Source organism: Eleginops maclovinus, chromosome 9 (assembly GCF_036324505.1).
Source record: "Eleginops maclovinus isolate JMC-PN-2008 ecotype Puerto Natales chromosome 9, JC_Emac_rtc_rv5, whole genome shotgun sequence".
Classification (NCBI taxonomy): Eukaryota; Metazoa; Chordata; class Actinopteri; order Perciformes; family Eleginopidae; genus Eleginops; species Eleginops maclovinus.
This window is the reverse complement of record NC_086357.1, coordinates 15,203,946-15,230,063: the sequence shown is the minus strand read 5'-3', so window position 1 is coordinate 15,230,063 and position 26,118 is coordinate 15,203,946. Positions and strand designations below refer to the sequence as shown.

Here is a 26,118-nt window from a genome sequence, read left to right as displayed (position 1 = left end):
AAAAATATGAACTGACTTGATAAACGTAAAGTGGATGAGACTTGAGGTGTCTTGGAGTAGCCAACTGTTCCTGTTGTCATTGACTACATTTGCTTGCAGGCGATGGACACTTTTATGCATGTTGATTGATTGATTTAAAATTGACAAAGATTAGAATGAAGCTTAGTGGACTGATTGACCTAAGAGTGGGTCAAATCAAAGTGCTTCTCAGCATCTTCAGATCCACTGTGAACAACTCTGTTCATCTTAAAAATCCAAGAGTGATGAACTTCCCCAGCCACTCTATTGAATCACTTTGTGACATTTAGAACCTGGACACAGTCGGCCAAAGGCAGGGAGTGTGTGTGTGTGTGTGTGGGGCGTCTGTTGTGGAGAAAACAAGGAGTCCTCACAAAACTTCTCGAAAAACAGCGTCACCACCAAAGAGGCATAAAGCCTCATTGTGGGGGCTGAATGTCCCTGATTGTGTTTGCTGAAGAATCTGGAAGGCAGGGTAGGCAGAACACACGTGATGTTTGAAGTCAACCTGATTGTGATAAAAAATAAAATAAATTGATTTATCTTTTTATCTGGGTACAGCAGGACACGCACAATATAAATGTGACGTCAGTGTTTATTTTACAGCATTTCACATTACATCTCATTAGAGTTGGTAGTTTACATGGGGAGCACCAAGGAGGACCAAAGTGTTGCCCGCAGCTCTACAGTGGAATAAGATTTAATATATTTTCAATAATCTCTGCTGGCCATGTGCGATAGTCAGTAGACCCCCTTTCTGCAAATTGGCTCTTTCTCTCATACAGATACAACAACATGTTAAGGTTCAGTTTACAACCATGTCTAGCATGTAAGTCTTGAGTTGAGGCCAAAAACATGTTTTATAAAATGGCAGTGACTCTGACCTTTGACAACCAAATGCTTATTAGTATATTCTTTAGTCTGTGCTCAATTTGCATAAGTTTACTCCAGGTCTTATTTGAGAAATTGTGATCACAAGAATAGGAGGCGGACAACTCAAATTTGAGGAATACAAATTCCAAAATATGTGGCCAAATGTATTTTGGTGGCTGTTGACATACCTAGGCGGCCTGCACCAGTAAAGTCTGTTTGGGAAACACAAATGTATGATATAAAGATGGGAGAGAGGAGCTGGCTGAGCTCTTTTCATATACAATATAGAGAGGTGTCTGAATGTAACTGTGTGACACGTTAACACCTCGTGCTATAGTGATAACGCATTATCTAACCTCTGTGTGATGCATCATGTGATGTTGGCCTTGGTGCTGTTGTTGCTGCAAATTGTTGTGTGTGTGTGTGTGTGTGTGTGTGTGTGTGTGTGTGTGTGTGTGTGTGTGTGTGTGTGTGTGTGTGTGTGTGTGTGTGTGTGTGTGTGTGTGTGTGTGTGTGTGTGTGTGTGTGTGTCACACTGGTTCTATTTGTTCAGCTCTCAGCTTGTGCTTGTCCTCTCTCCGGTGATTTCCTGCTGCCTTCAGGAAGCAGCTTTCAGGACGGCCTGATGGGTTTCCTGGCAGGACCCCCCCCCCCCACCGGCTCCTACTGGGAGACAATAGGAGGTCTCCCACAGGGGCATGAAGGGGTTATGTGTGTGTATGTAGTGATGAGGGGGATTTATTGGGGGAGTAGTGGGCTTCCCTTCAGGAAACTGCAGATTTATATCCCAGCAGCAGAGAGGCCCTCGTGTGTGTGTGTGTGTGTGTGTGTGTGTGTGTGTGTTTGAATTTCAGTTTATTAGACCTAAATGTCCTCACAAGGATAAAGGCATGATGATACAAATGCTCTTCTTGCCTCTACAAGAGATTACGTTCTAGATTAGGAGCTTTAAGGTTTGGGTTAAATTAGAAAGTTAAAGTTTGTTCAAATGTTTGTGTTGAGATGATGTTTCCTGCTGTGTTCAGAGGCCTTTCTTCACTACAGAGATGGCAGCTAAAGAACAATCTCAGCAGTTTTCAGTTCAGGTTTGAAATTCTTTCTTGACATTGGAACTTGAAAATCTTAACTGAAGGAAGACTTAGTAGATGCTCTTCTGCTGCTTATTGTGTTGCGATACAACTGAGTAGTACAACTGAAAAATAAATGTTTAGGGGAGTGAACATCTTGTGTGTGTGTGGAGAGAACATCACAGGGTGGCCTCACCCAAAAGTATACCCTGCTTATCTCACCTATGTTATTCAATATGCGACAATATTTTATAAAACCGACATTATGCTGAATGGAAGAAGACTTGAAAGCAGCAAAGCCTCAAAGGGCAAGTGAGATGTTTGGTATTTTTGCATTGACTTCAAGGAAACAAGACTTGATGTGAGATTAAAGTTGGGGAAAATACATTAAAGACAGAAAAAAATTGGTATAATCCATCAAAGTTCACTTTAGTTGATGGTTGGTGAGTTTAGTTAGTTGGAAAAAGACTATGGGTTTAACTGAAACTGAAATCAGTGTGTTGCATATGGAGTAGTAGGCTATGTGTGTACATCTCTGAATGAGTTCTTTTCTCATGTAAAGCAGTCTGTTAGCAATAACTGCTGTCAGTGAGAGAGGATGTTGGCTTTGACTCCCTCCCTTCGTCTGTCAGATTGACTTTTTTTCTCAGAAAAGGACGTCAGGCGGTTGGGATGAGGTCACTTTTTAAAAACATGGCCCCCAAGCATCAACCCAGCACAACATTTCCTCTTCCACTGAACGCATGTTCTCTTCTTCATGAGTCCGCTCAACTCGTCACATGTTCCTTCTGAACTTTTCAAGCAGTTACATCCTGTAGAAGTGTTTATTCCGCTTTGTTTGACAGAGAGGTATTACAATATTAGTTGTGACTGTGAGCTGTTGCATTTAAAAGTTTGTTGCAGTGTTGCATTCAAACTGAAAAATGTCATGTAATTTGTAGCCATGGAAAAATACAGACGTCTAAAGCTTTCTAATGAGTCTTAAGGACAATTGCCTTTTTCTGTAAAACAGTTCACAGTAAAAACACAATTAAGCGTTTTTTTTTAACTCCCTTTAGCTTTGAATGTAATCGTCATAATCTCTGTCTGCAGAAGTGTGTGTTTGTGTGTGTGTGTGTGTGTGTGTGTGTGTGTGTGTTTCAGCTGGTCAGGACTGGGGGGTTGTAGAGAGAAGGAATGCAGCTTGAAGTCTGTAATTTGCTGTCTTTCATCAAATCAGAAGGAAAAACAGCGACACTTGAGGTGTGTGTGTGTGTGTGAGAAAAGAAGTGGGTGAGAGGATAAATGAGTCATGTGACGATAGATGGTAGAGATGAAGAGAGGAAAAATGGTGGAAAGAATGAGAGGAGAAAATAAATACAAAATGTTTAATGAGAAAAAGAGGATAGGATAATGCAGGTAGAAAAAACAATAAAGGTGTGGAGGTGGAAAGCCTCGTCCGTCTGGGGTTCATTTCGTTTGTTTAACAGTCTAATTAACTTTTCAACAAACTGTGCAACACAGTTTCATGAATAATGCTCTGGAGAAAAGGATCCACAGCCGATGCTGCTGTCATTCTTCTGGTTTAAAAAACAGACCGTATATATGGTGAAACCATTTCATGAAAATCTTGATGTGGATGCAATCAGTTTAATGCTTTGAAATATAAAGAACTTAATTACTGTGTTTACTCGTATTGTGCAGTCTCCTAGAAAATAGGATACATGGTAATAGGCTCAGGAACATTTCATATTAAATGGTCTTTATCCTGTAACCGTGAAATTCTGCAAAACGTAATTCTTGAAGAACCTTTAAAAAAATGTCCAGGTTCTGCTTTGTGTTTAAACTAAAATATTCTGGTGACCTCTGTTACCGTTTCTTAGGTTCTTGAAGTGGGAAAAGCATGAAACTTAGACTGGACTCCTTTCTTTTGTTGTTCTGTGTCCATGTTGTGTTTTCACTTGTTAGAGGAGAGTTATGTTCAGAGAGACGTCTATCAAGGTTTTAAGGATGGCAACTGAATGGTTATTAATGTTATGGGGATGCATATAAATTTGAGTATGATTCTCCAGCACTTCTAAACTGATGTCATACTTTGAGACAAGCTGCAGCATGTCTAAGTGAATCCCTCATTGTCACATGTGCTTTGCATCCTTTGCCATGTTAAATCTGGTGTCATTAAGATAAAGATGTATACTTCCTGCATACAGTATGGTCCTATTGTGTAAAAAAACATGTCGCTTTGTGTGTTTGAGTCTGTCAATAATCATGACGATCACATCAACTCTTTCCCAGAAGTTCACATGCTCTTTGTTTTGTTTCTTTGAAAACACTTTGTCTCATTGATTCGAACCATATCACTGCTCTTATGGGCATCAAGTTAATTGCAATGGTAAGCTTTTATTTGATCCTAAACAAACTCAACTCAACCAACAAGGTGAGGTCCCATCCTTGACAACCTTTCAGTATAACTTGTGAATGATTGCCTGCAGCATCATGTTTACTGTGCCTTGACCTGAGGGCAGAATCTGACAGAAGCACTGAGCAGAAACAGAGTTGCTGCTGATAAGAACATACTGAGCAGAAATGCTGTAAGCAGTTAGAGACGCTTCTTTGATCTTTATTTTCAGAACACATTTTAATGCCTCCATTGTCCATGCAGGAATACATTATAATATAATCTGTGATAATAAGTCAGATGCCTGTCTGATTGTTGCAGTCTTTACTTTGACAATAAACTGCTTGTGTGCTACAGTTTCGAGGTGACGGATGATGTGTGTTTATAGGTTATCAGTAGGCTAGTCAGTCAGCCAGAAGGACGACCAGCGTGTTGTAACAGCATTTGTGAGGAATGTGCCTGAGGCTGCTGGAAAACACATCTGTTTGTTTAAAACTAAATGAATGACTTCATGTATGTGGGGTTTGAGTGTGTGGTACAGGTTACTGTACCTCAGACTGTACGTTATTTCATAGGCCCATCCTTCTCTCTATTTTAAAAGTTGTTTTTCTGATGAAGTCTTCAGAAAACGTATCCGCTTTAGTGATTCAGATGGAAAGCAGTCGCCTATCATTTCTTGAATACACCCACTCACCTGTGATAGATGTTTGTGGCGGATAAACACCTTTTCCAAATGGATACTTGTCCAGCAATTTAAATGTTTTTCTTCCTCTCTTCTCTAACTTCTCTTGTCAAGTAATTCTGCATCATTTTTGGTCTTGTAGATGTTTCTAGATGAGATTAAGATATACTTGTATTTCTAAAGAAAAATAATAATAATAATAATCAAAATACCACTAGAGAACGGTGGACAGTAGAAAATCAAGAGCTGTAAAGCTTCAAGCTGATTTCTACAACATGATTATGGAGGCCCAAATAATTCACAATGACTATATATTACTATAATTATTTTGTACTTTGAAGAATAAATATTAAAACAATCAGTCAGATCTTTATTTTTTGTTATCTTTTTTGGCCAATAAATTAATCTAATGCGTTGGAGAGAGAGTTTGCAACCATTACTGTAAAGCATAATTTAAAAAAAATACAATACTATATTGTGTGTATAATTAATGTTATATCAAATATATATATATTTAAATATCACAGTTATGGTCAATCACAGTATATTCCAACACCCCATAACGGATAAGTCAGATTATATTTATGTAGAATTTAACCATGGGTTATTACGCACCTGATCAGGAGGTGTTGGGTTGTTTGAACCTTTACTGGGTGAAGGCTCATGGTCATATGGTTAATATGCTGCAGTGTTTCAACCTGATATGTTTCTAATGGCTGATGTCTCTGTCTCAGGGCTGAGTGGAGCAGGAAGGAGCAAACCAGCCTGAATCGCTCACTGAGCGGCTGAGAGAGGTAAACTTGTCCATTAAATGCAGATTAACACTTGCTGTTAATAATTATCTTTGTTTCATGCTGAAACACAGGAAGTATATCATGTCTGTTTGTGCTGAGACCTACGCAGCAGAGAGGGAAAAACTCCCAATATTAGGGAGAAATAGAACAAACTTTAACGAGAACATTAGTGCTTTGTTTTGCAATCATTGTCTTTTTTTTTCAATTATGTTCTACAATGTAGACTTTCCCATTAGAGTAACTTTGTCTCATGTGTCTAAATAAATAGACATCATGCTCAAAGGAAGTTCTACATTTCTCAGTGCAGCGGTCTTGTGGTGAGGAAGAATCCTGCGGTTTATCGGTGGAGCTGAATGGTGTGATGCTATCATTAGTGGAGCGGCTGTCTTGTGGTTTTTGGACAATGTTCAGCTCTTTGTTGCTGACTTGTTCTGAGGTACTTCCTTTCACTGCCAACTTCACTGCGTGCCAGAATTTTCTTTAAATACAAACTCACACACTAACTTATATTTGAAATGAGCCATTTAACTTGCATTCCTTATGACTTAAAATAAGTATTATTGTTAACAAAGTCTACAGTGAATCCTATAAGCAACTTCTAGTGAAGGAGAGAGCTTGAAAGTTGAAAACACACAAACGATCGCGTATTCACACACATTCACGCACGCACACAAGGTATGGATGATGTCAGGCTCAACAGCCTTCAACACCTCTGAAGAGGAAAAGCAAACAATCCCTTTAACAAAACCTCTTTATCTCTGAAAGCAAGGAAGTCAGCCTCTTTACAATTCAGTCACACGTTTCAAAGATCCAAAAGAAAAAGTAAGGCTTTTAAAGCAACTTGTTTGTTATACCTCTCCCAATAACAAAATAATGTTCACAGGAACATTTAGAAAATGTGAATTATTTATGCCTACAAAAAAACGATGTTAGAAACATTTGTTGATTGTGCCAATCCTTCACCAAACTACTGTGCAGTGTTTTTAAAAACGACACTTACTTCCTCTTGGTTAAGTACATTCATGACAAACACATTCATGCCACTGTTTGTTTTCTTTAGCCAGGTGTTTATTTTGAAGTGTTTGCTGAAAGGTCCCAGTCCTGAAAAATGGCTCAGTCGGTGCAAGTTAACACCAAGCTGCCTGGTAAGAAACTGCATTATTACCCCATATACCAACTTCTTTATATTTACAAACATGGGTACTTTAAGCTAGCAAAAAGGATCTCAAAATAAGTATGCAAGTGTTTTATGAGCTAACAAAGCGTTGTGATGTTAAACACTAAGTGTAAAACCCTTCTTCCCCTCAGATCTGGGCTCTCCGTTTATCTACTCCAGTCAGGAAGAGGCTGAGCAGCCAGGCTCGTACTCCGTCCAGACTCCGTATGGTTTCCAGCTGGATCTGGACTTCCTTAAGTATGTAGAAGAGATAGAAAGTGGGCACAATCTCCGTCGGGCTCCTGTCAGCTCTCGCCGCTCTGGCCGGGGGCTCAAACTCTCCCAGCGGGGAGTGGGGGGACGTAACAGTGGATGGACATCCACAGAGTCTCTCGCATCCCCGGCCAGTGAGGATGGCAGAGCTCCTCCTCCTCCGCCACCACGCAACCGCTTGGGGTCAGCACCCTGCGAATCTCTTTGTCTTTCCCCTGTGGCCGTCCTGAGTGTTCCCCCCTTGTCGGCCGGAGCCAAAGTGCCGCCTCCTCCACCACAGCGCAACCCCAGAGTGGAGCGGACTCTTCTGGAAACCAGCCGGCGGCTCCAACAGGAACAATCCTACCAGCACCAAAACGGGGTGCGTCTCCAGCTTGCAGATCCCCCCAAACAGAATGTACCCTCTCCATCGACTGTGCCCCTTCAGAGTAACTGGACTAAACCCAGTCCTCAGAACTCTGGGCGCAACACTCCAGCTGCTGGTACCACAATGACTCCGATCCCACCCAGCCAGCTCCAGACAGTTAGAGAGCAGATGGCCACCGCCTTGAAACAGCTCAAGGAGATGGAAGAGAGGGTGAAGGGTGTCCCTGCGCTTGAAAAAGAGGTAGCCAAGCTTCGGGCAGAGAAAGACATGCTCCTGTTAGCCCTGCAGGAGAAGAAGGCAGCCATGGAGGTAGCCCAGCAGAAGCAGCAGTCCACAGAGATGTCTACTCAAACCACAGAGACCATTCAAGCGGACCACAGTATCCAAAGTCGATTGAATGCACCAACCTCACCTGGACAGAAAGGCCTCGGAAAATCTGGTGAGCTGAAAAGGCTTACGGAGAGATTTGAGGGGAAGGACGACAAAGCTACAGAACCTTCATCCAAAGTTTCTGTAAAAGCTCCAGAAAAAGTATCTGTTGTTGAGAAGAAAACAGTTGCTGTTGGCGGCGATGAACCAATGAACTCGGTTGTTTTCTACTACAGCCAGGGGGTGAAAGATGCTTCTGAGGGCACCGAGGTTAATGTTTGTGATTCAGGCACAGGAACTGAGGCCCCTCTGGTTCATGAGGAGGGAGTACAGGCCAGTGTGGAGACAGAAGAGGCTGAGGTTTGGGTAATGGAGTCACTACTCGGGCTGACCAGCGAGGCACAGCGGGAGATCGACACCTTACAGGACACCATTAAATTCCAGCAGGAGTCCATTGTGGCTCTAGAGGAACGGTTGATTGTGGCCGACAAAGACATGGGCTTTCTTAAAGCCAAGATGGAGGAGAAAACCTCCAAGGTGACATTTGAGAAGGGGGTTCTTGCTAAACCAGACATGAGACATGCTCAGGTAGAGACATTGACTGCTGTGTTAAAACATGCAGCAGTGTTGTGCCAGCCTGAGGTGAGCGATGCATGTGTTGGTGAGAATATAACAGCAGATCAAATTGAACAATTCACCCAAACTGATGCTGTAGAGGAAAAGGCAGAACCAGCTACTGTTGCAGTGGTCAGCACTGGGTGCCAATGGGAGAACTTGTTTGGGGAAAAGATGGAGGACAAGAGAGTTCCAGTCTTAAAGAAGAGACAGTTGACCATCGCTGATTACAAGGTCTCACCTGAAGAAGAGGTGGTCAGTACGGCCGAGAAGAAAGAGGATGACCAAGAAGAGAATACTGCAGCTGGCAAGACCAAGACAGGTGAGAACTTACAGAAATCTAAAAAAGGTTTTTGCAGTCAGGACAACATAAGTGGTTCTTTTTTAAAAAAAAGTTCTTCTTCACAAAAACATAATATTGGTAACAAAAGTCATAAAAAAGTGCATCCTGCATCCATGCTAGAACAAGTTACCAAGTAAGTCCCACTAAATTGAACTTCGTCACGATATAATTTTATCCTGAATTAAGCGGTCAACAAGAATGAGCTTAAAAGAACTGTCTCATTTAAAACTATGTCAATAATTATTAGTTTTGTGTTGCTGCAGGCCATTTTTGTTACAAGCTGACCTGTTGTGCGCTGGCTGAAAGACTTTCTAGGGCTACAGTCACTTTGCAAGCCTTAGTGCTCAATTCTGATTTATTGCTCCGATCCAATTTTTTCATTTGGCTGTACAAATAAAAAAATGTATGTGGCCAATATGAGACAAAGTGTGAACTTGTCATGCTTCTGAAATGAAATACTGGCATAAAGATCAATAACCAAGACGTCAGCACAATGATGTTCAGTCAACATGGAGGCCACTGATTGTTTTGTTTTACATTGGGTGAGTTGTGTGTTCCTCTGTTTGATCCGTCTGCTTCCTTTATGGTAACAGGTATGCTGAAATCAATCATGAAGAGGAAGGATGGGAGTAACTCAGGCGAGAATCGCACCGCTGGCAAGAAGAGCCTGCAGTTTGTCGGCATACTAAATGGAGGGTGGGTAACATTATTTATTTTAGCACAGTTAAAATAGATTTGAGGGCAGCAGATGGCTTAGAGGTTGGAAATAACACTTTTACATAGGTCACAGGATTTACATGTAACAAACAAAACACGTTTTTCCTCACCAACTGCACTTTTGCTTTCAAAATGAAAGGTTGTAAGATTGCCTAAGATGTGAAAGGCACAAGTTGCTTTGTATTCCAGCAAATGTGTGTGTCTCCCAGGTATGAATCCACCTCCAGTGAAGAAGAGGAGGAGGAGGAGAGGAAGAAGAGGAAGATGGTAGTTCTTCTGAGGAAAGTGGAGAGGGTGAGTGCTTGGACAGCACTGAGGAGGATGAAGCAGCTCTGGAGGAAGAAACATCGGAGGAAGAAAGAAATGTTAACCTGGATGAGAGTGACACTGATGAGGAAAACCTGAGAGCTTCAAATTATTCCTCTGATGATGTGAAAGAGAAGTACGTTGTTACTCAGTACCTAAATATACATTCGCTGTATTAATGAATTCAGTTTCAGAACACAAGGCTCAAAATGTGTGAATGTAATTTCCCGATTTAAATTGGATTTATATAAATGTAACCCAAACCACGTTGGAGGACAATCTTCCTAGTTAAATATACAAAAAATGTACAATGACATAAATGGCTAAATCCACATGCAATTGTAGAAACTGAAACAATGTAAAGAAAGCAGGTTTTGTTTTGTGTTTAAACATCCAACATTGTTTGATACAGATTTGAGCTGAGCTCAAAAATGAGAGAAGCGTGCCTCATTCTGAAGAACCACCTGAACGATGACGTGAAAACACTGAAGAGTAAGGAAGAGGTGCGTCCCTGCATGCTTCTTCTATTCATTATATCACTTGGTGACACATTTTATTTTAGCACTTAAACAATGTGATGAAAGCTGTAAGACTGCTTATTATTGTTTGGGGATATTTCTGCCCTAGCTAACATTACAAACAACAGGAGATGCTTACTAAGAAAAGACTCAGAATCTGTATCACTGTTGAGTTTAGTAGATGGTTAAAAAGGAAAGCCAGGTCCCCATTAACTTGAGACAAATCCTGTTCGCTGAAATACACTGACTAGACAATAGTTTTGAATTTCACCAAATAAATGTTTGTGAGGGACTAGCACTTGTAAAATCAGTGGTGGACAATTAACTCAGATATTTTATTTCAGTAAAAGCAATAATACCAATATGTTGAAATACTGTTACTGCTTTCAAAAAATTGAGACAAAAAAAGTTTTTGTGTCAAAATAAAATTACCAAAGGTAAGATTGCCAATTTCAACCACTGAGAACAATAACAGCTTCATGTTTTTTAGCTGCTGAGATAAATATCCTGCAGTTGCTGTTTACGTGTCTTGTGTAATGTAAACTTACTTACATCCCCCCCCTCACCTTCAGCTCTCCAGCACCCACATCGTCCAGCTCGAGTGGTTCCGTATCTCCAGCGCAAAGATGGCTCAGCCTCCTCGGGTCTCAGACTACCTGATGGCGTTCTCTGAGGTGTCGTCTGTGCTGCTGGAGCACGTGGTCAACATGACCGACGGCAATGGCAACACTGCGCTCCACTACAGCGTCTCCCACTCCAACTTTGGTGTGGTGGGGCTGCTGCTGGACACAAGTAAGTGACCTTCTGAGAATGACCCACAGTACACCATTAAGTGTCTAACCCAGTAAATAATCCAACTGCTCACCTCTCATCTAGGGACCCCAGGTCTCTGAGTCAATGGGGAGGAAAAAGTGTATTGTCAGATTTTTTTTTAAATTGCTGAATATTCTTTCTTGTAGTGTGAGGGTGCGAAAGAAAAGGATGTTACATGAAGTGCAGATGATGATGATAGATTGTTGGAAAAGCTAACATTTATAATTTTAGTAAAACTAAACAGATTAGAGCTGCATGTACAGAAAAATAACGGTAGAAATGTAACTTGATTTAATTCTCATACTGAGATTTCCTGGTTTTCTGTTTCGATGTATACAAATGTATTATATTTGGGTTTTTGCACTGACAAAATGTTTTGAACACATGATCTTACTTACCTATAACATTTCATTTTTGAACTTTAAAATAACTTTTAACTTCTAGTTTATACGCTCCTGAGGTAAAAAAAAAACTGGGTAAAATGAACTGTGGTATGCAAAGATGAATTATTTAATATTACTTTAGTTGTCTTAGACTTAAACAAACTAATACTAATACAAACAAAGAACACTCATGACTTTTGAAATGTATTATCTGCCGATTATTTATCTGCTTTATTCAACAACAAAAAAATAGAATTATAAATATACATTTCCAATTTGGCTGATGATCCTTTATGCGCTCCCTGCAGGTGTGTGCAGTGTGGATAAGCAGAACAAGGCGGGCTACACAGCCATCATGCTGGCTGCCCTCTCTACTGTGAAGGAGGAGGACGACATGGCTGTGGTCAAGAGGCTCTTCAGTAAAGGCAACGTCAACGCCAAGGCCAGCCAGGCAAGTCATCATCAGTTCATCACACACACACACACACACACACACACACACACACACACACACACACACACACACACACACACACACACACACACACACACACACACACACACACACACACACACACACTGTTACTAATTTCATGTTCCCACGGTCCTTTTACTGCAGTCATTACTTTCATCTGCATTAAGGGTAGCATTTATTTTGAACCAGAACACAGGATAGATTCTACATATCACAGCCAAACAGAAAAACTGTAAGGGAGGTGAATGATCCACTAATTTGATCTGTGACTAGCATTGCATTGGGGTTTTTACAGTATTCCTCACTGCTGGTTTACACTGACATTTAAACACACTAACGCACACAGACCATCAAAGTAGTTCAACACGACTTAATAACTCTACAGCTAACACCTTCCATCCATAACAAAATCCATTATTTTCATGGGTATTGGGGCATATGTGTGTTTACAGGGTTCATTTGATCTTGTCTCAGTCTATACATTTGTGCTACTTAAACGCATAGTTAAATGCAAGTTGGTAGTTTGCGGTTAAGGGTTCAGGTGTTAAATAATTTCATGTTTTTGCAGGTCTGACAGTTTGGATTAGCTGATTTAATAAAAAGCCTGACACTGCAACACTACTTGATAGACTCGGTGTGTGAACATATCAAAATGTAATATCTTTGGTTTAATAAATGGCATTTTTAAAATTTTTATAATTACTGCTGGCAAACACAATGGCAACAGCTTTGACGCCTGATTTATTTTTCTTACATCATATGAGAATGGGCTGGTTGACTTTAAGTCTGATATGATTTACATTATAAATAATTACATTTGAAATAATTGAATATGCCACAAATAGCTTTTTATATGTACAGTGGGGCAAAGAAGTATTTAGTCAGCCACCAATTGTGCAAGTTCTCCCATTTAAAAAGATGAAAGAGGCCTGTAATTTTCATCATAGGTATACCTCAACTATGAGAGACAAAATGAGAAAAAAAATCCAGGAAATCACATTGTAGGATTTTTAATGAATTAATTATAAATTCCTCTGTAAAATAAGTATTTGGTCACCTACAAACAAGCAAGATTTCTGGCTCTCACAGACCTGTAACTTCTTCTTTAAGAGGCTCCTCTGTCCTCCACTCGTTACCTGTATTAATGGCACCTTTTTGAACTCGTTATCAGTATAAAAGACACCTGTCCACAACCTCAAACAGTCATACTCCAAATTCCACTATGGCCAAGACCAAAGAGCTGTCAAAGGAGACCAGAGACAAAATTGTAGACCTGCACCAGGCTGGAAAAACTGAATCTGCAATAGGTAAGCAGCTTGGTGTGAAGAAATCAACTGTGGGAGCAATTATTAGAAAATGGAAGACATACAAGACCACTGCTAATCTCCCTCCATCTGGGGCTCCACGCAACATCTCACACCGTGGGGTCAAAATGATCACAAGAATGGTGAGCAAAAATCCCAGAACCACATGGGGGGACCTAGTGAATGACCTGCAGAGAGCTGGGACCAAAGTAACAGAGGCTACCATCAGTAACACACTACGCCGCCAGGGACTTAAATCCTGCAGTTCCAGACGTGTCCCCCTGCTTAAGCCAGTACATGTCCAGGCCCGTCTGAAGTTTGCTAGAGGGCATTTGGATGATCCAGAAGAGGATTGGGAGAATGTCATATGGTCAGATGAAACCAAAATAGAACTTTTTGGTAAAAACTCAACTCGTCGTGTTTGGAGGAGAAAGAATGCAGAGTTGCATCCAAAGAACACCATACCTACTGTGAAGCATGGGGGTGGAAACATCATGCTTTGGGGCTGTTTTTCTGCAAAGGGACGACTGATCCGTGTAAAGGAAAGAATGAATGGGGCCATGTATCGTGAGATTTTGAGTGAAAACCTCCTTCCATCAGCAAGGGCACTGAAGATGAAGCATGGCTGGGTCTTTCAGCATGACAGTGATCCCAAACACACCGCCAGGGCAACGAAGGAGTGGCTCCGTAAGAAGCATTTCAAGGTCCTGGAGTGGCCTAGCCAGTCTCCAGATCTCAACCCCATTGAAAATCTTTGGAGGGAGTTGAAAGTCTGTGTTGCCCAGCGACAGCCCCAAAACATCACTGCTTTAGAGGAGATCTGCATGGAGGAATGGGCCAAAATAACTTAAAGGTTGTGAAAACCTTGTGAAGACTTACAGAAAACGTTTGACCTCTGCCATTGCCAACAAAGGGTATATAACAAAGTATTGAGATGAACTTTTGTTATTGACCAAATACTTATTTTCCACAATCATTTGAAAATAAATTCTTTAAAAATCAGACAATTTGATTTTCTGGATTCTTTTTTCTCATTCTGTCTCTCATAGTTGAAGTGTACCTATGATAAAAATAACAGGCCTCTCTCATCTTTTTAAATGGGAGAACTTGCACAATTGGTGGCTGACTAAATACTTTTTTGCCCCACTGTATGTGTATCATCGATTTAGACTACCAATGGATTGGTTAACAACCCTACTAGTTTTCACTGCAACAACTTGCTAGTTAGAGTGAAGGTAGGCAGTGCACTGGGGATTTAAGCTTTTTATTCTCTGTTAAGAGCATTTACTGTTGTAATGAAGCACTACATTTAGAGCCAGTCGAGTGATATGTTTTAAGTCGGATTGGGTTAACGTAATGTGTTGGGTAACGTGAGACATTCATGAGAATCTGTTGACTTTTTAAGTGGTTTTATCTCTTTGCCTGATCTAATCAGGTTGTGTAGAGTATGTGTTTGGACACAGCGCCTGACAGGCTTTCACACTGCCAAGTCATAGGACTCTGGATTTATAGCATCACTGGCTATAAACCCAATTACTGGCACTTGTTATTGTTGCCGTGGGGAACAAAACACAAGGCACACAATACATTTTTGAATCAGAAATGTAATAATATTTTCTGCTGTGTTTTTAGAATGAGCTTTTTGACGGGGGTGTCTATATGATGAATGACTTCGGCAAAAGGCAAAAGTCCTTGTTTGACCCTTTGTATAAGTGACTTGATAAGCTGTGCAAATGAAGACAAAACTGTGCTGGTAGGATAGTGCTGAAAAACAGGAAAGCATGGTTTGTCTTTAATAACTAATACCCCTGATAAAACTTCAGTTAAAGTCAACAATTCCCAATACACAAAAACTGTATTTTCTTTGGATTAAATGACGTGTTTATAATCCTTTACCTTTGCAGGCGGGCCAGACAGCATTGATGCTAGCTGTTAGCCACGGTCGTCAGGAGATGGTGCGGGCGCTGCTGGAATGTGGCGCTGACGTCAACGTGCAGGACGACGAAGGATCCACAGCTCTGATGTGTGCTAGTGAACATGGCCGGGCTGAGATAGTCAAACTGCTCCTGGAACAACCTGGTTGCGACATATCCATTGTTGACAATGTGAGGCTTTTACAGTTATCTGATGCACAGATTGAGGGGATGTCTTCAGTAGCCTGTGCTGAGCCTACAGATGAGGCCAGCTGTTGGATTGTCTGACTGCTGAAAACATCTGAATACTTGCTTGTCTGGAATTCAGCTTAATCCATGCTCAGGAAATGGCTTCTCCTGGGAAATTTGTCTCTCAAATTTCCTCTCCTTGCCACCTCTTTTTGGTTTCTCTTCTTTCAAGATTTTCTTTGTTAGAACTAAAGAGCCACAATCAGATTAGTTTCTTATGCCTTTTACCGAAATCAGTGCTGTGTACAGGAAACCCAATCCTGGTCTACTCACAAGCCCCTCGGGATGAATTATAAAGCCACAACTCCTCTGTTAACAACCGCAGACTTGCAGATTTCAGCCCTGCAGGCTCTTGCACGAGTCCTCTGCATACTTCACCACATGACCCATTCACAAGTCAGCAGCTGTTAGTTTCCTCAAACCAAAAAGATGGAAAAATTGCATAAGTATAAGATATGAACTTTTTATGTCCAGAACTGGCATATATTATGCACCAAAGATATGTTCTTTAATTATATCACATAGTTGTGGATTTGTTAGTTTACATTATCTTTTTCTCAAATAGAACCTGAAACAAAACTCTTCACATTCGCTGCTTGGGACATTTCTCGCTTTGTTTTTGCACAGCTGTGTGTTTTAAATTGATTTCACAGAGGATTGGTCTGCATGCTTGAGGAGAGGCCAGTCAGACAGATATTTGAGAATTCACATCTGTACAATGAATGAGTTGGTCCTTCAGTGCAGGAGCTCCTGGATTGTGTTTCAGTGCAGCACAGCTGGACTGACAGGACTGGGGGGGGATGTAAAAGATTTGGAAAATCCCCCGCTTACTGTCCTCTAAAAACCCAGAACAGCATGACAAACCATCACTGTAAAACACAGTACAGTTGTATGTACAATAATGCAGGGCCATTGCTTAACATTATTTAGTTTTACATTTTAAATCCAAGGTTTAAGAGTCCACCAATTTGGTTTAATTACCTTAATACTGTCTAATTAGGTCTAAGTAACAACATAAAGCATGTGAGTTCTGTCTGGACAGCTTGCTAGCTAGACTATGGTAGGCGAGTTAAACCCAGGATAAATAGTTAATGCGGTGAATGCAAATAAGAAACAAGAACAGTCTCAAATGTCATTAAAATCTCTTGTTGCAAAGCGTTACAGTTTCCTGGTTAAGACGTTAGATATAGTTTACTGGACAAACATGGATGCATGAAAGTGACAAAACTGGTGAGAATGAATTAGCTACCCCAACGTCATTCACAAAAGTGATGTCACACATCCAGACAGGAGTAAAAACAGTGTGGATCACATGGTCCATGTCAAAGTTAAAAGCCCTCTGTTTTCTTAAGGGTCAATAAACTCCTCCTACTTGATCTGTTTCTCCTTTCTTCTGTCTGTAGGATGGCAGCAATGCCCTTTCCATCGCACTGGAGGCGTCTCACAATGACACAGCTGTGCTGCTCTACGCCCATATGAACTATGCCAAGTCCCAGCCTGCTGTGGTGGGTCCCATTCCACCCCCCTCCTCTTCCTCTGTGGAGATAGGGCAGTATAACTTGTACAAATGACACATGTAAAGGAACACAACAACTGAAAAAACAAAACAGAGTTTAAACTTTGGTGAATACACCTTTAGTTTTCATGCAGACGTGTCTGGTTTTGTTTTTATTATATGTTAAACAGCATGGAAAGAAAGAATACACATTTGGAGTGAAGAGTTAATGTTTGAGAAGTGATTCATTGTTGGTTTTCTGAAAGCCAGCCACTTTAAATCTGCTGGAAATGGCATGTATGCAAGGAGGCTGACGTCTGTGCAGGTCACACTACAGCATATCTGTGTTGTATTTGTGGGTCGGATCAGTTCCTCAGCAGCTCCCAGCTTTAGTTTGGGTGTAGGCGGCACTAACTGAAGGTGCACTGCTGCCCCCTATAGGTTTTGTCAAGGTACCATCAATTTAGTTTTCTTAATATTTTAATAACAGTGCTGCAACTAATTATTATTTATATTTCGGATTAATCTGTTGATTATTTTCTCGATTTAAATTATGAAATTGGTTGTTTGTTGTGTTTCCCAAAGCCCATTTGACCTCCTCAAACACATTTTTTTTGTCCAAACTAAGAATTATTAAGTTTACTTTCGTAGAAGCGTAAAGAAATCAGAAAATACCCATATTAAAGAAGCTCGAATCAAATGATTTAGATTTTTTTTCTTAAAAAATGACTCAAACCAATTTATCGATTGTCAAACTAGTTGTCGATTGATTTAAGAGTTGCCAACTAACATCCAAAAATGTAATCCTTTGCAGGGTATTGAATAATTGTGCGTGTTTAATGTCTTTCAGGGGAGTCCAAAGACCCAGCCGAGAAACCCCACCAGCCCCCACAAGTCCTGGCCTTTAGACTGAAAGGATCATGGCCGCTCATGTAGATGAACAGATTAACTGGATCTGAGCTGTGAAACGCTCCACTGGAATTTTCTTAAATATATATGTATTTATATATTGCCATATGTCTTGCATTTATAAGTATTGTTAATATGAAAATCTTATTTTTTCATAAAAGTTGTGAATGGTTATATATTATTCTTGACTAATATGAGCTCTTAGCATGTCTAAATGAGGTCTCTAGCGCTTGTTTGTTTTCTGTGACGAGATGAGACCTTTACATTTATTATTTGCACTCCCTCTAATATTTCTACTGTTAAGGGGCAATATACACCAGTGGGATATGATGCACGTTAAAAAACCTGCACCCATAGGTCTCAATGTAAGCCCAAACCGACATCACAATATGGGTCAAGCGTTACAGTCGGTGCAGAAAAGTGGTCATCTTGGATCCCTGGTGTGGAATGTCCCAAGTCTTCTACTTCTATGACTTTTCTGTGCATCCTTGGTTAAACCTCTTCACCTTCATATTCGTCTGCACTAACTGTCTGTGCAGTGTATGATTATATAAATAAATATATATATATAAATATTCATTTCTGAAATAAACATATTTGCATAATACATGATGACACAAACTGGTTGTTTTTGTGTTCTGAAATCATGTAGTTTTCTACATGTTCTGTGAAGCATTATTAATCCAAACTCGGCAAACTAACAATAAGGTTGATCGTAATATTACTTTTCTACCAGAGCTGAACAGGGATGCATGAATCCTGAAGTCTGCATCTGGAAACAAAAAGTTAATTAAGAAGAAACACTTTCATTTCAAAACCTTTATAGACAAAATGGTGTTTATTCTTCTGAAACTGATTTGTAAGAGTTGGAAGTACATGGATATTTTTGAATTAGGTCAAATAGAAATTCAATTGAGTGGAATATTCTGTTATAAATAAAAGTCCTGCATTAAAGCCTCAAGTGTAACAGTTTGAGTACATTAACATCAGCATCAACATATACTTAAAGTAGCATTAGTAAAAGAGTAGTGCATTTCAGGACAATGTTTGTCATTTTGAAAAGAGCTATACAAATACAATTAGCAATTATATTACTGAATCATAATAATTGATGCATTCATGTGTATCACTAAGTAATTTACCTGCCAGGATCAAAAGTCAGATCTTAACTGATAAAAATAAATCAACATTCATTTGATTAAAAAGTACTGAGTGCAAAACTCTAAATACCTCAAAATTGTAATCTAGTGCATTTAATGATGTGGCAAAATGAGAGTTAAGTTATTTCTTAGAGTAAATGTCATTAATAATCTAAGTGTTTAGAGTTAAGTTTAATTTATTTTATTTAATATGCATGTCAATTACAAGATCGCTTGATGAATGTATTATAACTAAACTAAGGGATGTAGATAAGAACAGATTCACAGCACATTGAATCATTAGCAAAAGACATTGATAACCAACATTACCTTATATATACATTTCACCAATATAAATAAATGTATCCTATGTTAACAAGCTTCACATATAGTATAGACATAATGCGTATACATTCTTTCAGTTTTGGTTCATTTTCAACCTTTAAAAAATTAAGTCCTGAAAGAGTGAAACTTGGTGGCAATGTTTAATTACACTATCATTTAACCGAAAAGTGACGTTTAATCCATCATCTGGTTATGGTGAAATTGTTAAGGAAGACCTATTCCTGGTTTATGATTCTGTGATTATTTTGCTGTTAGAGATTAATGAATTTAAATGAACAAAATAGGGCAGACTACATTTTCACATTTCAATGCATCAAACATTTACTGATGCATTATTAGTCATGGCAGAATTTAGACTGATAGCAAAATTATAAGATATAGCCAGTTAGTCTTTAATGAAAAGTAAGGATTTTTACTTATAAAAGGTTGTTATTTTTAATACGATATTCCTTCTGTTTCCTGCTTGATGAAGCAGCAGACGCTAGAACAATGAACAAATTATAGACACCCTGACCCTAACTCCTTGAAAGAACAGACTCAATGTGTGCAGAAAGATTTCCAAGAAACCTTTTGGAAGTGAATGTATATTAGTGCTAGTCACAGTTTTTGTTTTATATTTAATGTTGAAGTCACTTGACAGCATGGTACATTTAGGTATTTAAATCATAGGACATGTCAAATGACTATTCCTCGAAATCATTTTAAATTGATTTGCGTGGTGAGTTGATAGCTTCTCCTGCATGAATGTTATGGCTTAATCCGGCTTCAATGACACCACAGCCTGAGGGCCCCACAGCAGGGTATAAGAACCAGGGGACGGCCTTTCTGAGAGCATCAATCCAGCAGTGTAGTACTGAGCCTGTTTCATTCTACCCTGCAGTATCTTTCACTGAAAGAAGACATAAGAGCCAGAATGGAGTATCAACAGGATGTAGAGATCAACGGAGAAGACGAGTACCTGAACATCTGCAAACATAATGGTTTGTGCAAAAAAGAGAAGGACTCCAAAGATGACACAGATTCAAACAAGCTGTCTCACATTGAGAAGGCTTATACCACCATACTGGGGGAGCTGGGGGAGGACGTCGACCGGGAGGGACTTCTACGTACACCTCTACGTGCAGCCAAAGCCATGCAGTTCTTCACCAAAGGCTACAAAGAAACCACTCAAGGTGAGTCTTACAGATAAAAGGATTGAGTAGTGCTAAACTGGAGTGTCTCCTGGGCTGTACAAATGCAGGTTTGAGAGAGCCAGGTTCCTTATGTTAGCGGACTTCACAAAGACAAAGATTTATTATTGAACCTTTATGAAGACAGGTAATGTCATTGAGTGTCATTCTCAAGACAGGCCTTTTGAAAATAAATCAGCAACAAACTTACGAACAGAGAGGAGTATAGGAATAAAATGTAACATATTAAAACACATATAAATGTTCTGAATTTGTATTTATAACATGATCTATCAATACCCAATCGGTCCATTTTCATCCAATACCTGATCCAGCTATTCAAGTAAGTACTGTATCTTACGGATATCTGGTAATAATGCATCCCTAACAGAGTACAAGGACACCTGAAGATGCTGCACATTTGGTATTTATTTTACTACTCAATGCACACCTCTGGCCTACTGTTTATAATAACTAGACAACTGCACATTCTTGAGCCCTTACACGATAAACTTAATCGCCATATTTGAACTTTTTACAAAACGTATACTCGGCTATTTTTAATTTGCTCGTGTACGAATACATAAAGTAAAACTCATTGATCAATCTTTCACAGATATCTTGAATGACGCAATCTTTGATGAAAACCACGATGAGATGGTGATTGTCAAGGACATCGAGCTGTTTTCTCTCTGTGAACATCACCTGGTGCCCTTCTTTGGCAAGGTAATCTATTGACAAAGTTATTAAAAGATCTTTACTTTTAAATATTCTAAGATACTACCTTTCTGTATTGGATTCTGTATGGCAAATAAAAAATATTTTGCATTTCTAACTTGTTTTTTCTATCATTCAGGCTCACATAGCATACCTCCCAAACAAGAAGGTAGTTGGACTCAGCAAGCTTGCTAGGTAATAACATTTAAAAACACAGACACACACACACACACACACACACACACACACACACACACACACACACACACACACACACACACACACACACACACACACACACACACACACCTAAGCACATACACTTTCATGACATCTTTATTTTTGTATCATTTCAGAATTGTTGAGATCTTCAGCAGGAGACTTCAAGGTATACAACTATAGTCTTATTCCTTTGTTTGTGTTATTTTTTTATCTTTTCTTTACACAACATATAATAGGTTCATTTCTCCACAGTTCAAGAGCGTCTAACTAAACAGATCGCTTCAGCCATCTCTGAGTCGCTGGAGCCGGCTGGAGTAGCAGTGGTGATTGAGGCTGCGTGAGTATTTCACTTTTGCTTCATCCCAATTATTCATTTATTTGTTTGGTAATAATGTACCAGAAAGATTTAACAAAATTCTCTTTTGGATGTATTTTATATCATGGCTTCTTTGATAGTGCTACAACAAAGTTATTTGCACCAATAATGTATCACATAAGCTCATAGAGGAGGCATATTATCATGGATCTGCATTACATCAATTTAAATATCCTTCTTTGTGCATTTCAGCCACATGTGCATGGTGATGAGAGGTGTGCAGAAGATGAACGCCAGCACTGTTACAAGTGTCATGTTGGGAACATTTCAGGATAATCCCACCACCAGGAAGGAGTTCCTTGCGCTTATAAAGACGTGAAAAGTCTTTACCTCATCAAAAAGATCAGATGTTGGCGTTCTTACTTGAGATAATAACTTTGTTTACTGTAGCTATGTAATAATTACACTGAAATGTGAAATGATCGTCATGTGGTTATATCTGTTTAATTTAACGACTATAAAGAACTCCACTGTATAAAAAACATGTTGAAAATAAAGATGAAAGTGATTCTAAATTTCAGTGTGTTTTCACTCCTTTATCTATAAGACATACAGTGGGGCAAAAAAGTATTTAGTCAGCCACCAATTGTGCAAGTTCTCCCATTTAAAAAGATGAGAGAGGCCTGTCATTTTTATATACCTCAACTATGAGAGAAAAAAATCCAGGAAATCACATTGTAGGATTTTTAAAGAATTTATTTCAAATGATTGTGGAAAATAAGTATTTGGTCAATAACAAAAGTTCATCTCAATACTTTGTTATATACCCTTTGTTGGCAATGACAGAGGTCAAACGTTTTCTGTAAGTCTTCACAAGGTTTTCACACACTGTTGCTGGTATTTTGGCCCATTCCTCCATGCAGATCTCCTCTAAAGCAGTGATGTTTTGGGGCTGTCGCTGGGCAACACAGACTTTCAACTCCCTCCAAAGATTTTCTATGGGGTTGAGATCTGGAGACTGGCTAGGCCACTCCAGGACCTTGAAATGCTTCTTACGAAGCCACTCCTTCGTTGCCCTGTCGGTGTGTTTGGGATCATTGTCATGCTGAAAGACCCAGCCACGCTTCATCTTCAGTGCCCTTGCTGATGGAAGGAGGTTTTCACTCAAAATCTCACGATACATGGCCCCATTCATTCTTTCCTTTACACGGATCAGTCGTCCTGGTCCCTTTGCAGAAAAACAGCCCCAAAGCATGATGTTTCCACCCCCATGCTTCACAGTAGGTATGGTGTTCTTTGGATGCAACTCTGCATTCTTTCTCCTCCAAACACGACGAGTTGAGTTTCTACCAAAAAGTTCTATTTTGGTTTCATCTGACCATATGACATTCTCCCAATCCTCTTCTGGATCATCCAAATGCCCTCTAGCAAACTTCAGACGGGCCTGGACATGTACTGGCTTAAGCAGGGGGACACGTCTGGAACGGCAGGATTTAAGTCCCTGGCGGCGTAGTGTGTTACTGATGGTAGCCTCTGTTACGTTGGTCCCAGCTCTCTGCAGGTCATTCACTAGGTCCCCCCGTGTGGTTCTGGCATTTTTGCTCACCGTTCTTGTGATCATTTTGACCCCACGGGGTGAGATCTTGCGTGGAGCCCCAGATGGAGGGAGATTAGCAGTGGTCTTGTATGTCTTCCATTTTCTAATAATTGCTCCCACAGTTGATTTCTTCACACCAAGCTGCTTACCTATTGCAGATTCAGTTTTCCCAGCCTGGTGCAGGTCTACAATTTTGTCTCTGGTCTCCTTTGACAGCTCTTTGGTCTTGGCCATAGTGGAGTTGGAGTATGACTGTTTGAGGTTGTGGACAGGTGTCTTTTATACTGATAACGAGTTAAAAAAGGTGCCATTAATACAGGTAACGAGTGGAGGACAGAGGAGCCTCTTAAAGAAGAAGTTACAGGTCTGTGAGAGCCAGAAATCTTGCTTGTTTGTAGGTGACCAAATACTTATTTTACCGAGGAATTTATAATTAATTCATTAAAAATCCTACAATGTGATTTCCTGGATTTTTTTTTCTCATTCTGTCTCTCATAGTTGAGGTATACCTATGATAAAAATTACAGGCCTCTCTCATCTTTTTAAATGGGAGAACTTGCACAATTGGTGGCTGACTAAATACTTTTTTGCCCCACTGTAAGTCTGATCAGCGATAGGAAGGGAAAACATTTGCCAGAATACACATCCGTAAGAAAAAAACAAGCTTTAAAAGTAAAATGAGAACAATCATTTATTTGATAAGGATCAACTGAAGCAGGTTGTTCATTATCATAAAGCTTTTAATGATATGTGTTCATTGCTGTATTTCTTAGAGCGCACAAAGTGCTAATGGTCTCTTTCAGACTTCAGGAAAGGAAAGGGATAAGTACTGATCTGCCTAACAACCAACACAGAGGACAGAACACTAATAAACCAGTATTACGTGTTTAACAAATCATGTGCATGCAAACATATTTTGTTTTTCATAGTTCCATTTTTTATCATATGTACAGCATTGTAAATGTATTAAAACCAAGGTGTCCCGACCCAACCACGGGGGGACCCACATGTTCCCAAATGCAACCATTTTTTGTGAGTTTGTGAGTTCAACTTGACATGTTCCCAGTAATGTATAGCATCAGACTAAACTTAAGTACTTTTTATATCGGGTTATGTTAGAGGATATTTCATGGTTATTTTTCTATGGAGGTGCTCCTCAGTCTTTCATTAAATGTTACAGCACGTAACAAACCTGTACGTAGCAACATGGATTCAAGATTCAAAGGCTTTATTGACATATGCACAGTAGCTACAGTGTAAATACAGCAATGACAAACTTAAGTCCTGAGCTCCTCCAACAATACAACATATATGTTATACTAAATAATAATAATAATAATAATATACTAAACAATACATTTAGCTGTTACTGTATTCTAAAAAAGAAGCAGCAGGTTATTTTAAAAAGCTAAATGAGGAACGAATGAAGAAGAGACTGGCGGGGAGGGGGAGACAACCTGATGTTCCTATTCAGACACCACTGATGATCAAAGCTCAGGCAGGAAGAGACCGTGGGAGAACAAGTGCCTTATATTTACACCATACTGTGTACACCAAATCATGTGCTGGTTCTACCAACTGAGAAAGTAGGTAGCACGGGTTAAAAAACAAACAAGTAAACATGTTGTAGTACAAACCCAAAATACAAGTATGAACCTGAAAATTAGCATAGCGTTTCACCTTTTAATACATTTGGTTTTGGCCCTGTCTGACGCACTGGGTTTATCTTGATGTATTACAAGATGTGGGTAGACCCAGCCTTCTTCTGAAGCACAAGACAGTCAGCAGGTTGGTCTTGTGTTGATGTAAATGCTCGGCTGTAACAGCGTGAAGCCAGGACCCAAAAGTTGGTAATTTTAGAGATTTACCCAAATGGAATTTTAAGGGCCAAATATGTATTTGCTGTTTAATGTGGCTGATCTTGATACAATAATGACCATATTCATCTTATAAAATCTCCTCATTCAAACAGACCACAGTTATGCAAGTATGTAGCTTATAACAGGGGAAAATAAACCAACTTTCTCAACAAGTAACAAGTATTGGCAGGGAATTTTTTTTTTCTGTGTTCATATCATGACACAGTTTATCACATCTGAATCTTGACATTTTGATCAAATGTGGCCAAGCAGATAAATCTATAATGTTCCAACTTAGTTTGAAAATTCTTGGAAGCAAATGAAACAAAAAGGAACATGCCTTACACAAACCATGTAAATCTGTTCAAAACGAGTATGCTCAATTGGTTATCCGTCTGGTCCCAACACAAAAACAGGATCAAGAGTCGCCTGAGTTGAAGGAGTTTAGGCATGGAGTGCTGTCATGTGGCAGTGTTAACAGTGTGTTATGTTAACGGGCATGATGCGTTAAAGTTTTTTTCCATTTTCTTTTTTGCGTCAATGAGACTTCTGATTGTTTCACAGTAAATGTTTCACTGTGTTACACTTTTAACATAATGTAGCTATTCATCTAGTGGGGCATATAGAAAAATACTTAGGTAAGAATCTAACTGTCAGGAACAAGAGCTGTCACCTATACTTTGGTACAAAGCTGATGCCTAAATTCTAAATTTTGTTTTATGCGAACTCTCTCTTCTA

The 26,118-nt window shown here is 39.6% G+C and overlaps 2 protein-coding genes across 2 annotated transcripts in view; both read left to right on the top strand.

Annotated features, from left to right (window-relative positions):
• The window catches only part of kank3 (KN motif and ankyrin repeat domains 3), a 28,505-nt gene extending 9,882 nt beyond the window's left edge, over positions 1-18,623 (top strand). The window contains 12 exon segments of the mRNA XM_063891692.1: positions 5,752-5,811; positions 6,872-6,956; positions 7,120-8,913; positions 9,528-9,630; positions 9,861-9,897; positions 9,900-10,093; positions 10,370-10,460; positions 11,048-11,267; positions 11,980-12,122; positions 15,355-15,555; positions 17,016-17,117; positions 17,958-18,623. Coding sequence (XP_063747762.1) covers positions 6,920-6,956; positions 7,120-8,913; positions 9,528-9,630; positions 9,861-9,897; positions 9,900-10,093; positions 10,370-10,460; positions 11,048-11,267; positions 11,980-12,122; positions 15,355-15,555; positions 17,016-17,117; positions 17,958-18,020 — 2,985 coding nt within the window. The 5' untranslated portion in view covers positions 5,752-5,811; positions 6,872-6,919 and the 3' untranslated portion in view covers positions 18,021-18,623.
• Positions 18,624-20,360: 1,737 nt separating this feature from the next.
• Positions 20,361-22,364, top strand: LOC134869865 (GTP cyclohydrolase 1 2-like). Its single transcript, XM_063891799.1, has 6 exons — positions 20,361-20,672; positions 21,286-21,395; positions 21,526-21,581; positions 21,743-21,774; positions 21,861-21,945; positions 22,177-22,364. The coding sequence occupies exons 1-6, from the start codon at positions 20,414-20,416 to the stop codon at positions 22,301-22,303; spliced, it is 669 nt and encodes a 222-aa protein (XP_063747869.1). The 5' UTR covers positions 20,361-20,413; the 3' UTR covers positions 22,304-22,364.
• The last annotated feature ends 3,754 nt before the right edge of the window (positions 22,365-26,118 follow it).

What these genes read in the sequence shown, in the direction of transcription:
- LOC134869865 (XM_063891799.1), top strand. Translation starts at nt 20,414, where the DNA reads ATGGAGTATCAACAGGATGTAGAGATCAACGGAGAAGACGAGTACCTG. An exon ending in CTACAAAGAAACCACTCAAG is followed by an intron (nt 20,673 to 21,285) that starts GTGAGTCTTACA and finishes AATCTTTCACAG; the next exon opens with ATATCTTGAATGACGCAATC. An exon ending in GCAGTGGTGATTGAGGCTGC is followed by an intron (nt 21,946 to 22,176) that starts GTGAGTATTTCA and finishes TGTGCATTTCAG; the next exon opens with CCACATGTGCATGGTGATGA.